Here is a 12,761-nt window from a genome sequence, read left to right on the forward strand (position 1 = left end):
CATGCACAGTTATGATGCAGCTTTAATAGCATGTTTGGTAATTTCATGACTTAACTTAAAACAGAACAACGACTGTCATTGCTCGTAGTTTCTTTTATGTTTTATTTAAGCTATAATAAACTAATTATGCAGCGCGCGCCGGCGCATTTGCGCATGCAATTCTTGAGAGCGCGCCACGAGCACAGTATAACGGCTGATTGGACAGTCGTGTTAATTCTTACTGACATAGCCTGACATCATCTCATCTGACTGCAGTTCACTGTTGTTCAAGTGAAGCTCCCTCGTCGTCACCTGCACCTTTTCCGCGCTCATTGGACTTGCAACTGGCGCAGTTGGCGAAGCTGGAATGCGCGTCTGAGAAGTGTCCCATTTGTTGTGGTCGTAAAGAGACAGTTCTATATAAACGCAGTGTTTTACTTGGCGATGATTTAAAAAAAGATTTTTATTTTTGGTATTTTATATGCTCTGTTGGTTATAAAAATGGGATAAAAATTGGGATAAAAATAATTCAGCAGAGGCAGGGATACATTGACCAGAAGGGGGGAAATCCCCCCCATACCCCCCTACAAATCGCACCCTATATATATATATATATATATATATATATATATATATATATATATATATATATATATATATATATACAGGGTGAGAAAAAAGAAAAACTGAAATATCACTTGGTCCTAAGTATTCAGACCCTTTGCTGTGACACTCATATATTTAACTCAGGTGCTGTCCATTTCTTCTGATCATCCTTGAGATGGTTCTACACCTTCATTTGAGTCCAGCTGTGTTTGATTATACTGATTGGACTTGATTAGGAAAGCCACAGACCTGTCTATATAAGACCTTACAGCTCACAGTGCATGTCAGAGCAAATGAGAATCATGAGGTCAAAGGAACTGCCTGAAGAGCTCAGAGACAGAATTGTGGCAAGGCACAGATCTGCAGGGACAGGACGACTGGTTGCAATCAAGGGAAAGATGAATGCGGCCAAGTACAGGGATATCCTGGATGAAAACCTTCTCCAGAGTGCTCAGGACCTCAGACTGGGCCAAAGGTTTACCTTCCAACAAGACAATGACCCTAAGCACACTGCAAAAATAAGAAGGAGTGGCTTCACAACAACTCTGTGACTGTTCTTGAATGGCCCAGCCAGAGCCCTGACTTAAACTCAATTGAGCATCTCTGGAGAGACCTAAAAATGGCTGTCCACCAACGTTTACCATCCAACCTGACAGAACTAGAGAGGATCTGCAAGGAGGAATGGCAGAGGATCCCCAAATCCAGGTGTGAAAAACTTGTTACATCTTTCCCAAAAAGACTCATGGCTGTGGTGCTTCTACTAAATACTAAGCAAAGGGTCTGAATACTTAGGACCATGTGATATTTCAGTTTTTCTTTTTTAATAAATCTGCAAAAATGTCAATAATTCTGTGTTTTTCTGTCAATATGGGGTGATGTGTGTACATTAATGAGGGAAAAAAATGAACTTAAAGGGTTAGTTCACCCCAAAATGAAAATTCTGTCATTTATTACTTACCCTCATGCCGTTCCACACCCGTAAGACCTTCGTTCATCTTCAGAACACAAATTAAGATATTTTAGTTGAAATCCAATGGCTCCGTGAGGCCTCCATAGGGAGCAATGGACACTTCCTCTCTCAAGATCCATAAAGGTACTAAAAACATTTTTAAATCGGTTCATGTGAGTACAGTGGTTCAATATTAATATTATAAAGCGACGAGAATATTTTTGGAGCGCCAAAAAAACAAAATAACGACTTATTTAGTGATGGCCGATTTTAAAACACTGCTTCATGAAGCATCGGAGCATAAATGAATCAGTGTGTCGAATCATGATTCAGATCGCATGTCAAACTGCCAACGGCTGAAATCACGTGACTTTGATGCTCCGAACAGCAGATTCGACACACTGATTCATCTGTGCTCCGATGCTTCCTGAAGCATTGTTTTGAAATCGGCCATCAGCTGTTGGAATCAGTGTTAGAGGTGAGAAGTTCAGAAAGATTATTTACATCAACATGATTAAAGCAAAAAAATTGTAGGCTCCTTTAAATTATGAGACATTTGAGGCTATTGTTTATTTTTTTTATTTATTTTTTTTTTATTCTGAACTTGTAGAGTTTTCAGTTACTCTGAAATTAGATCAAATGCAGACAACAACACTGAACCGTCATAATGTTTGGATCACATTGCAGTTCAACAGCTGTTCAAGGATGCAGTGGTAAAATCCAGCAATGTTTCAGTGATTAAGGTTATAGCATGACAGCCTCATAATGAAGTTGGCCTCCATGTTTAATTTATCATCTTTTCTGTTCTATGTATACAAATTTATCTCTCTGTAAGGCCTCTTTCTGGGCATACATCCAGAGGGATGGGATGGGGGGAGAGGATTGGGGTGGAGGGCAGAAAGTATTTTAATTTGAGGGAACCATAGAGAGTTCAAGCAGAAAAAGATCACAGCAGTCATTTCTCACTCAGCTTCTATGAGACATGGCAGAGCTGCAGACACAATAGACTTTTATTATACATTCTGTTTGAAATGAGTTTTGGGAGCACAGATGCAGAACTATTTCTGTCAGGTTCTCATCACACCTAAAAAGGTACGGGGAAAAAAAACTTTGTAATTGGAAGAAGTCTCGTCTGAATAGTCAAATCCTGAATAGTCTGAATAGTACAACAGAGTATCTTGGCTGATTTCAAAGGACGGCACCTCTATTATTATGCAAATACTTTAAAGTACTTTGGATTTTAAACACACACACACACACACACACACACACACACACACACACACACACACACACACACACACACACACACACACACACACACACACACACACACACACACACACACACATTTATATAGTAGGTTAGTGGTTTTAACATGAAAATATTAAATTGTTTATTATAATTGTTTTAAATTACAAAATATATATATATATACACACACACACACACATACACACATATATATATATTCTTTATTTGATTGATGGATTGATTGATTTTTTTGGTAATTTAATGTAATAAAGCTTAAAAAAAGTACTATCACTGTAACACACAGCCTCCCATGGCTTATTGCTTTATGAAACATCTTGAAGATCAAGTAATATGACCTGTTACAAAAGCCTTCATTATTTTATCATGTTGTCGTACTAATGTCAGTCACAACTTAATGCTGCTCTTAACAGTCTCCTGTGACTCTCTTCAGGTGGTGACATTGTTGAATGATCTCTACACATGCTTCGATGCCATCATTGATAATTTTGATGTATATAAGGTGAGCGTCTTTGAATTCACAGTGCAGTCATTATATCTTTTCATAAATAATTGTTACCACAGTTACTATACATTATATTTATTATCTATTTATGGTTATACCCTTCAAAAGCATGAACTCAAATACAATAAGATGTGGAATGTGCTTTTGATCATATTAATGCATAAAGATGAATACCTTTATAATGCACTATATACAGTATATATAGTATGTATAGTATAGTATATAGTCTAGTATAGTATATAGTCTCTCTCTCTCTCTCTCTCTCTCTCTCATATATATATGTGTGTGTGTGTGCAAAAACTTTTTGCAGATGGCTTTGTGCATGTTCTTGTCATTTTAGGTGGAGACTATTGGTGATGCATACATGGTGGTGTCAGGTCTGCCTGTGCGGAATGGGAAGCTACATGCTCGTGAGATAGCTGGCATGTCTTTGGCCTTACTGGAACAAGTTAAAACCTTCAAAATCAGACACAGACCTAACGATCAGCTAAGACTGCGGATAGGAATCCACACAGGTATCTGTTTCACAGATTTCATTCATTTTAGGCTTAATGTCATTGATGTGTTTATTTATTATTGTACTTTTTTTTGGCTTTAAAGGAAACCATGGCAAGTTAAGGACAGATAATTATTGTGTAAAACAAATGTTACAAGAATGTTACAAATGTTACAAATGTACATATTAGTACAGTAACTCATAAGAAAGTGTTCAGAGGTTGCTGTAAAATTTGTCTTCGCTTTTTCACCTAAAATTAAAATTTTATATGAGAAACAAAATCACACATTTTCTCCATGTAAGGATATTTACAGAATTAAAAAATAATATTTTCTGTAAACTTCTTTCTCCCTGTCAAACCTTAGTCGTCTTCCCAGTTAATGCTCCTTCATGTTTCCATTAAATGACATATATTACACTTATATTGTGAAATACTAAGCTAGCCCACTAGTGAGGACATTGACTAGTCCTCTCTAGTTTTATCTCAGCCAAAAGAGGTTTTTATTTATATCTAATGATGTCCACATGTTTCTGTGATGGGTAGGTTTAGGAGTAGGGGTTGGGTTAGGTGATAGAAAATATCATTGACCTGATATAAAATCAATGGAAGTCTATGCAATGTCCTCATTAAGATAGCAAAACAAACCTGTGTGTGTGTGTGTTTAGTTGAGATGCAAGGAACGTATCTGATTGCAGGTTGTTGCTCTCATTCAGAGTTAATTTTTTTCAACCTTTGAGGAAGCATGAGAACTCTGTACAAGTAGTTACTGGATTCCTACAGTGAATTAATCATCCTCTCTGCTGCATGTGTGTGTGTGTTGAGCAGGGCCTGTCTGTGCTGGTGTAGTGGGTCTTAAGATGCCCCGGTACTGTTTATTTGGAGATACTGTCAACACAGCATCCCGCATGGAGTCTACAGGGGAAGGTTGGTGACAAAAATACATTTTTGATCTTTATTCAGAATGCAGAATTTTTACCGGTCTATGACAATGCAGACTAAAGCCACTTTTCCACCGTCGGGCCGACTGGTTCTAAGAGCGGCAAGGAACGGTTCCAGTTATATTTCCACGGTTGGAAATATTGGTTGGCTGACCGGTTGGTTAACATGCTGGTAGAGTTCTAGTAGTGACGTCGCCACTCAGGATTGGTTCTGTTGTCTGGCTACCAGTTTCTCTGTTGCTGGCCAAGCGCACTATTTGAGCGAAGTTAACACAAGCTAATAATAAAATTAAAACAAATATCTGATCATCCTCTGTAACATAATCACAGTTTACATCTCTTTACATCTGTAAACTCTTGTATTACCAAGGCAACGACTGACAAATTTTTATTACTTTCCAAAGAGCTCTGTTATCAGCCCCACAGCGGAAAATTAAACTATATCTGTACACCGATCGGCACGTAATGGAACGGTTAAGCAATGAAAACGGTTTGGCCCAACTGTGGAAAAATGGCTGAAGTTAACTACATCTTTGTTTTGTGATTTTTTTTATATATATATATATATATATATATATATATATATATAATCATCTATGGGGCAGTTATGCAATCATTTTATATATATATATATATATATATATATATATATATATAAAATGATTGCATAACTGCCCCATAGATGATATGCACTAAGAATGTAAATCACCATTAAATGCAAGATGGTTTTTTGTAGCATCCGTTTCCACACTTGGTTGAGAATGTCTTTGTGTGGTCACCTTTAACTCTGAATTTGAAACTGCATACCTCAAGTAAGCAAGGTTTGGGTAAACCAACTGAAAGTTCAGGGTGTATGTGACGGTAAGTTAACCTTGCTTTCAGGAGTACACCCTGGCACACACTGCAACCAAACCGAGGAGGAGAAATGATGCAGGAGTACAATTGTCAATAGAGTTTCATTGGGTTAATGGAATGCAGCATAATTGTGTAATTGTGAGTGGAGAGAAATGGCCATTATACATATGCAATGCCGTTCAGAAGATAGGGGTTGGTACATTTTTTTTAAATATTTAAAAAAAAAAATCTCTTATGCTCACCAAGGCTGCATTTATTTGATCAAAAATATTGTAAAATAGTAATATTGTGATATATCATTACAATTTAAAATAACTTGTTTTGTTCTATTGTAATATAGTTTAAAATGTAATTTATTTCTGTATTGATGGCATTTTGAATTCTGAATTTTCAGCAGTCATTACTTCAGTCTTCAGGGTCACCAACTCTCCCTTGAATTTTTATTTTTACAATTTGACCTCGGGTGACCAGGGAGATGGTGTGGTCATGGACAGGTGGGGAGGATCATGGGGGGTTGTGCTCCTGTAGCTAACCTTCATAAATTTTTCTTTAAATTAAAGAGTAGAATAAAAATATAGGCATTATTCGTGAAATAATTTATATCATTGTGGTATTGTATGACGGAGCACCAAACAGCACCAGACACCAGACTTTCTGTTCTCTTCTTATTAAAGAACGTCAAAAGATGCGCTTGAACCAGCCTTGTTGAACAAGAAATGTGAAACAAGAAAAATGGCGAAACCTTGCTTGACTGTGCGCAACGCATTACAATATTTAGTTCTGATTGGTCAATCGCTGTTATACAGTTCATTAATTATTATATAGATTTTTTTTATTTTTTTTATTTCATTTGCATGATTAGTTGTACATAATACTCAACACTGTTAATCTAATGGGGATGGTAGTTTTACAGAGGGGAAGCTTTTTGTAATTTTTTTCAACAAGGGGATGCCATTCCCCACTTCCCCCTTCAGATCAGTGTCATATGACTTCAGAAATCATTCTAATATGCTGATTTGGTGCTCAAAACATTTCTTAACAGCAGTGTATTTTAGTCAATACTGAAAAGTAAAGATAAAAATAGCATCCAGCATTATGTGCTTATTAGAGTGTCACATTGTTAGCTTAGAAACATGCTAGCGGAAAACTCCCCCAAAATAATTGATATTCTCATGCACTTCATGTGACATTTGCAGTTTGAATGTGCATGATCATTATGAAAGTTTCTCCCTGTTAGGATGCCTTAGAAGGTAGCTGTCTCTGTAGACAGCGATGGTAGCTCACTAGGTTTTGGAACAGAGCTTCTCAATAGTGCTGAATAAAACTTTAATATGCGTTTCACCCATGTACAAGTAACAGCTGTTGTTCATGAGACTTACCACATGTATCGACTCACAGTCCACTTCCTGAGGTGGGCTTCATTAATAATTAATAATTAGTGACAAGGACACTCAGCGTGTATCCAGTTTGATTTATAACATGTATACAGCTTGTTGGAGCTTAATGCACAGACTTAAAGGCCACACCTTATGGAGCTTGTATGTTGTTCCTCTTATAGACAGGACAGATTGCCCATTACTTGGGCTCCATTTGTGTAGAGTGTCTGTCGTCATTCTTAAGTGTGATGAATCATCTTTTATCAAGCTCAGTGTCAATTGTCACTCACAGCTGTGCACTTACAGTGGGTTGGCTGTGACTCTTAAAGGGATAGTTCACTCAGAAATGAAAATTCTGTCTTTGTTTGCTTACCTTCATTTCATTTCAAACTCAAATGACTTTCTTTCTAATAGAGGATAGGCAGAATTTTCTGAACAAAGCATACAGTGACCATGGGCTGTCAAAAAATAACAAGTATCATACTGTAAAAGTAATCCATACAGTCTTCTGAAATCATAAAACAGTTTTGTGGGGTAAAATTTAAGCTACTTTTCATCTCACCTCAAGTATCATAGTGCTTGCACATATTAAAACTTGGGGCATTGAGATGTGTTGTGCTAATAATGACTTTAAAATGATTTTTAAACTACCACAGAAGGAAATGTTTTTGAAAATAATGACTTAAAAAATATTGTATTTTTTATATTTTTGAGCCTTTTTTGAGCTTGACAGCCCCTACAGTCACTATATGCTTATGTTGTATGGAAAAGTGCAGATTTTACATTCTTCAAAATATTTGTGTGTTCCACAGACAACGAAAATGTTTTCTAAATGATAAAATAATTTTCATCTTCAGTTAACTATTCATTTATGATTATCATTTCCTTCACAGCTCTGAGGATACATGTGTCCTCAGCCACCAAAGAGGTGCTGGATGAGTTCGGCTACTTTGAACTCCAGCTGCGAGGAGACGTGGAGATGAAGGTATGGTGCTTGCTTTCAGAAGTGATTACAAAGTGTGTGTGTGTGTGTGTATATATATATATATATATATATATATATATATATATATATATATATATATATATATAGTCAAACCAAAAATTATTCACATTTTTTATATTTTTGATATATTTTTACTAGTGGGTGCAGGGCACTATGTAAGTGAGGATAGCAAAATAAAGTCAACTGTGACATATTATACCCAAAAATTCTACATATAGTGGACTACCAGTAAAATTGATAAAAATTTGGAACCAAAAATTATTCAGACACTTTGACCTCACCATGTTTTCCTTAAGTATTATCTGACATAATTAAGATAATTTTTTTTTTCTGACAGTTTAACTCTGAAATCTTGACATATTTTATTACCATTTTTTTTTAACTTTAGTGAATAAACTGTATTAATGAATGAAATGTTCAAGGTGTCTGAATAAATTTTGGTTTGACTGTATATAATGATATAAATTATTTTTATAGCCTATACATGTTTGAATTTATTTAAATTAATTATTTATTTATTTATTTATTTTGCTCATGTGAACTATTTTGTGCAAGTAATTTTAAGGAATGTGTACAGATTTTCTAAAGGATCCCATTGGGAATTTTCTTATAGATTCCAACATAACACAAAAATAAAAACTAGATATTTTAGAACACATAAATTATTTTGATTATCAATCCCCTGCAAAACATCAAATTAAATTTAAAGGCAATATTTCAGGGTTCTGCTAAAAGGTTGTAATGTATCTATTTGTGCATGTATACGATCTGCAAAGTAACAAAGTGATTTATTCTAACAGAGCACACTGATCCTCACCTGCCTTAAATGCCTTGATTGAAGTCCAGATATTACTTTCACAAACGTCCATGTCACGATGTGAAATATTAGCATAATGCCCTCCCAAAGGCATACCCAATGAAGGAAGGCGAGGTTTCAGTGAAATGAAGTGTTGTCATCATGTCGTGGAGATGCTGTGTTTGGATGCACAAGCAAAACCTCTTGCTTTCAGAGGTTAATCAGAGGTTACAATTTAATTATTAAGCTGTTCCTGAGCAGTACAACCCCAATGGTTTGCTTGTGCACAATCCATTTTACAGAGGACAGCTTCCTGAATCTGGAAGAGTACAACGCAGGCTATATACAAAGACACATTTTACCACTGAGAAATGTTCTGCTTAAGTCACCTTATTCTATTACACCCAATAATCAAAACAAAGAACTTTTAAAATATAATCATATGACCCCTTTAAATCCTGCAGGATTTTAGTGCATCCAAATTTTATTTGATTCTTAGTGGATTTTTGTTCAATTCTGTTTGAATCCTTGAGGATTAGCTCCAAACGATGCTCCAAACGAATCCCTTTAGAATTTTTTTAATGATTTTTTTTAATAGGCATTATGTTAAACATCATAATGATAAATAATCTGATTACATCACTTTCAGATTTTTAAATGACAAAATATCTACTACATTCAATGCTACTTAAGTCCTGTGAAATCTGAACTTTAGCAATGCTTCATTGTGTTGATGTCTTTTCATTTCATATAGTCTCTGGATCACCAGAGAGGACAAGCTTCCACCATCCTTCTGTGCAGCATTCTTTAGTTCAGTGCTCAGTCTATGGCCACGTTTACACTGCAGGTCTTGATGCCCAATTCCGATTTGTTGACTATACCCAATTTAGACAACCAGCTTACATCTTATCCCATATCTGATATCTGCATTCACACTACACCTTAACAACCCAAGGTAGACGTACTGACCTGGAAAAGTTTAGGCTTTAAAAATGAAAAAAAAAAATTGAGCGATATGCAACGGACACAGACAAAATGATAATACAAGCTCTTGCTTTCCACAACATCTTAAAAAGTCAGCAATACATCGGGTTGAGAAGACCATTGAAAAGAGTAATGTAATCGCGATTGTTTTCCACCCGAGTTGACGTCATTTGCCACCGTCACTTTTTCAATGATGTACGACTCGCACTGATGGGAATATCCAATCTGTCTGCTTACATGGCAGAGGCAAATGCATGTATCCTGTTCATATAAGATTTAGTCCCTTGAATGAGGCCTGAAACTGATCGGAGAATATCGGAATCCATGTGCTTTTTTTCCTGCTTACACGTTTGTGGGTCAAATCCGAGCTGTGCCACACGGAATTGGGTCACTTGAACCATGTAAAGTAAATTTGGCCTATGTCTCTGTCTTTTCATTAAGAAAGAGCATATTGCCCATTGTTGATTAGTTCCTCCAGTGTGCTGTCTGAGTGCTCATTGATGCATGCTATTGATCGGTGCTGTTCCTCTCTTTCAGGGTAAAGGCAAAATGAGAACATATTGGCTTTTGGGAGAGAAGACAGAAGTCTATGTTATCTGAGAGCACTGTTGATGACAGGAAGTCACCAGAATCAGAGCCACTGCTTCTTATATTTGTTCTGTGTCTCACTCTTACATAGAACAACACATTATAATACCTTTTGAGGGAGGTCAATTCAGGTATATTTCATACCTGCTTAAAAACTGCAAAAATTGTATAGTTGTGTTTTTTTTAATCAATGAAGTTTTCTTGTGCTGAGAGAAAAGTATGTCTTTCCAGGTGAAAATCTTATTTTTTGTGCTTCTATATTCAGATTTTTGAAAACTGGTGATGTGTATTTGACATTTTCTTAAAGCATTAAAGCACATCGAATAGTGGTTTGGAAGACTGAGGACTGAGTGATGTTTTATCAATGTAATATTTGTATATATGTATATCCAAGACATTGTATGATATTTTGTTCAATAAACTGAATTAAAAGTAGGTTCTGATAATGTCATGATTAGAAATGTTGTAAATATAGCCTTCATACAGTTGTGGCCAGAATTATTAGCCCCCTTCATAAATATGATCAAAGATGACTCTAAAAATAAATCTGCATTGTTTATCCTTTTGATCTTTAATTCATAAAATTAGCAAAAATCTAACCTTTCATTGAAGGAAAAGAATTGAAAGTGGGGGGAAAATAACAATAAGAAATAAATGTTTTTCTCCAAAACACATTGCCCACAATTATTAGCACCCCTAGAATTTTTTATGAGTAAAATATCTCTGAAGTATATTCCCATTCATATTTAATTTTTTTTTTAGCTCACCGGGGTGATCATGAACATGAAATTGTCCAGCCATGACTTCCTGTTCCACAGGAGTATAAACATGAGGAAACACAAAGGCCAAATTCCCTTAATCATTCATCACAATGAGAAAAAACAAAGAATATAGTTCTGATGTGTAGCAAAAGATTGTTGAGCTTCACAAAATAGAAAGTTGCTGTAAGAAAATAGCTGAAGCATTGAAAATCCCCATTTTCACTATCAGGGCAATAATTGAGAAGTTCCAATTAACTAAACATGTTACAAATCTGACTGAAAGAAGACATGTGTCTAAATCATCCTAATGCGCAGTGAGGAGGAATGTTTAAGTGTCCAAAGACTCTCCAAGGATCACAGCTGGAGAATTGCAGAAATTAGTTGAGTCTTGAATCTCAGAAAGCCTAAAAAAAATTATCAAAAGCACCTACATCCCCACAAGTTGTTCAGGAAGGTTTCAAGAAAAATCCTCTGCTCTCATCCAGAAACAATCTCCAGCATATTCAGTTGTCAGACAAGACTGGAACTTCAAACGGGACGAGCTTCTATGGTCAGATGAAACTAAAACAAGAGCTTCTTGGCAGCAAACCCACCAGATGGGTTTGGTGCACACATGGATAAAAAGTGCCCCATGCCCACGGTTAAATATGCAGCTGGATCTTTAATGTTGTGGGCCTATTTTTGTGCTGGAGGTCCTGGACAACTTGTTCAGATTTATCATATCATGGATTTTATCAAATACTAACAGATAAAAAAATCAAAACCTGACCACTTCTGCTAGAAATCTTATAATGGGCTGTGGTTGGATCATCCGTCGGGACAATGGTCCAAAACAAACATGAAAACCAGCACAAAAATGTGTCACTGAGCACAAAATGAAGCTTCTGACATGGCCATCCCAGTCCTCTGACCTGAACCCTAAAAAGAATGAGTGGAGTGAACTGAAGAGAAGAAGCACCAGCATGGAGCTGGAATCTGAAGGATCTGGAGAGATTCTGTATGGAGGAATGGTCTCTGATCTCTTCTCGGGTGTTCTCCAAACTCATCAGGCGTTATAGAAGAAGACTCAGAGCTGTTCTCTTGGCAAAAGGAGGTTGCAAAAAGTATTGAATAAAAGGGTGCTAATAATTGTGGGCAACGTGTTTTGGAGAAAAACATTTATTTCATAATGTTATTTCCCCCCCACTTTCAATTCTTTTCCTTCAATGAAAGGTTAGATTTTTGCTAATTTTATAAATTAAAGATCAAAAGGATAAACAATGCAGATTTATTTTTAGAGTCATCTTTGATCATATTTATGAAGGGGGCTAATAATTCTGGTCACAACTGTAGTTCTAAAGAATTGTGAATATTAACGAATCCTTCCTTTTCCACTCAACACACCTTCCCCAAGGGCTTTGCAGCTTATTATCACCAGAGTAAAAGAGAAAATTGCTCACTTGAATATATCACACTTCCTCAGAGCTCCATTAACTGCAACTCTCAAGCTAAATACTCCAGTTTTTTCTCACCATTGTATTTTATCTTGTTCAGGTCATCTGATACATTATCCAAACTTTAAATATGATATGATCCTTAGAATATTCCCAACCTATGCTAAAAGTAAAACCTATGAAAAGTACTATATAGATATAGATATGACAATGTTA

General features: G+C 36.0%; 1 protein-coding gene across 1 annotated transcript in view; it reads left to right on the top strand.

Moving 5' to 3' along the window:
- Positions 1-10,786, top strand: part of npr2 (natriuretic peptide receptor 2) — a 65,885-nt gene extending 55,099 nt beyond the window's left edge. The window contains exons 18-22 of the mRNA XM_048190158.1: positions 3,240-3,308; positions 3,652-3,826; positions 4,634-4,732; positions 7,871-7,962; positions 10,301-10,786. Of these exons, the coding sequence (XP_048046115.1) occupies positions 3,240-3,308; positions 3,652-3,826; positions 4,634-4,732; positions 7,871-7,962; positions 10,301-10,363 (498 nt within the window). The 3' untranslated portion in view covers positions 10,364-10,786. The remainder of the gene's footprint in view (positions 1-3,239; positions 3,309-3,651; positions 3,827-4,633; positions 4,733-7,870; positions 7,963-10,300) is intronic.
- Positions 10,787-12,761: the final 1,975 nt, after the last annotated feature.

Source organism: Megalobrama amblycephala, linkage group LG4, assembly GCF_018812025.1.
Source record: "Megalobrama amblycephala isolate DHTTF-2021 linkage group LG4, ASM1881202v1, whole genome shotgun sequence".
Classification (NCBI taxonomy): domain Eukaryota; kingdom Metazoa; phylum Chordata; class Actinopteri; order Cypriniformes; family Xenocyprididae; genus Megalobrama; species Megalobrama amblycephala.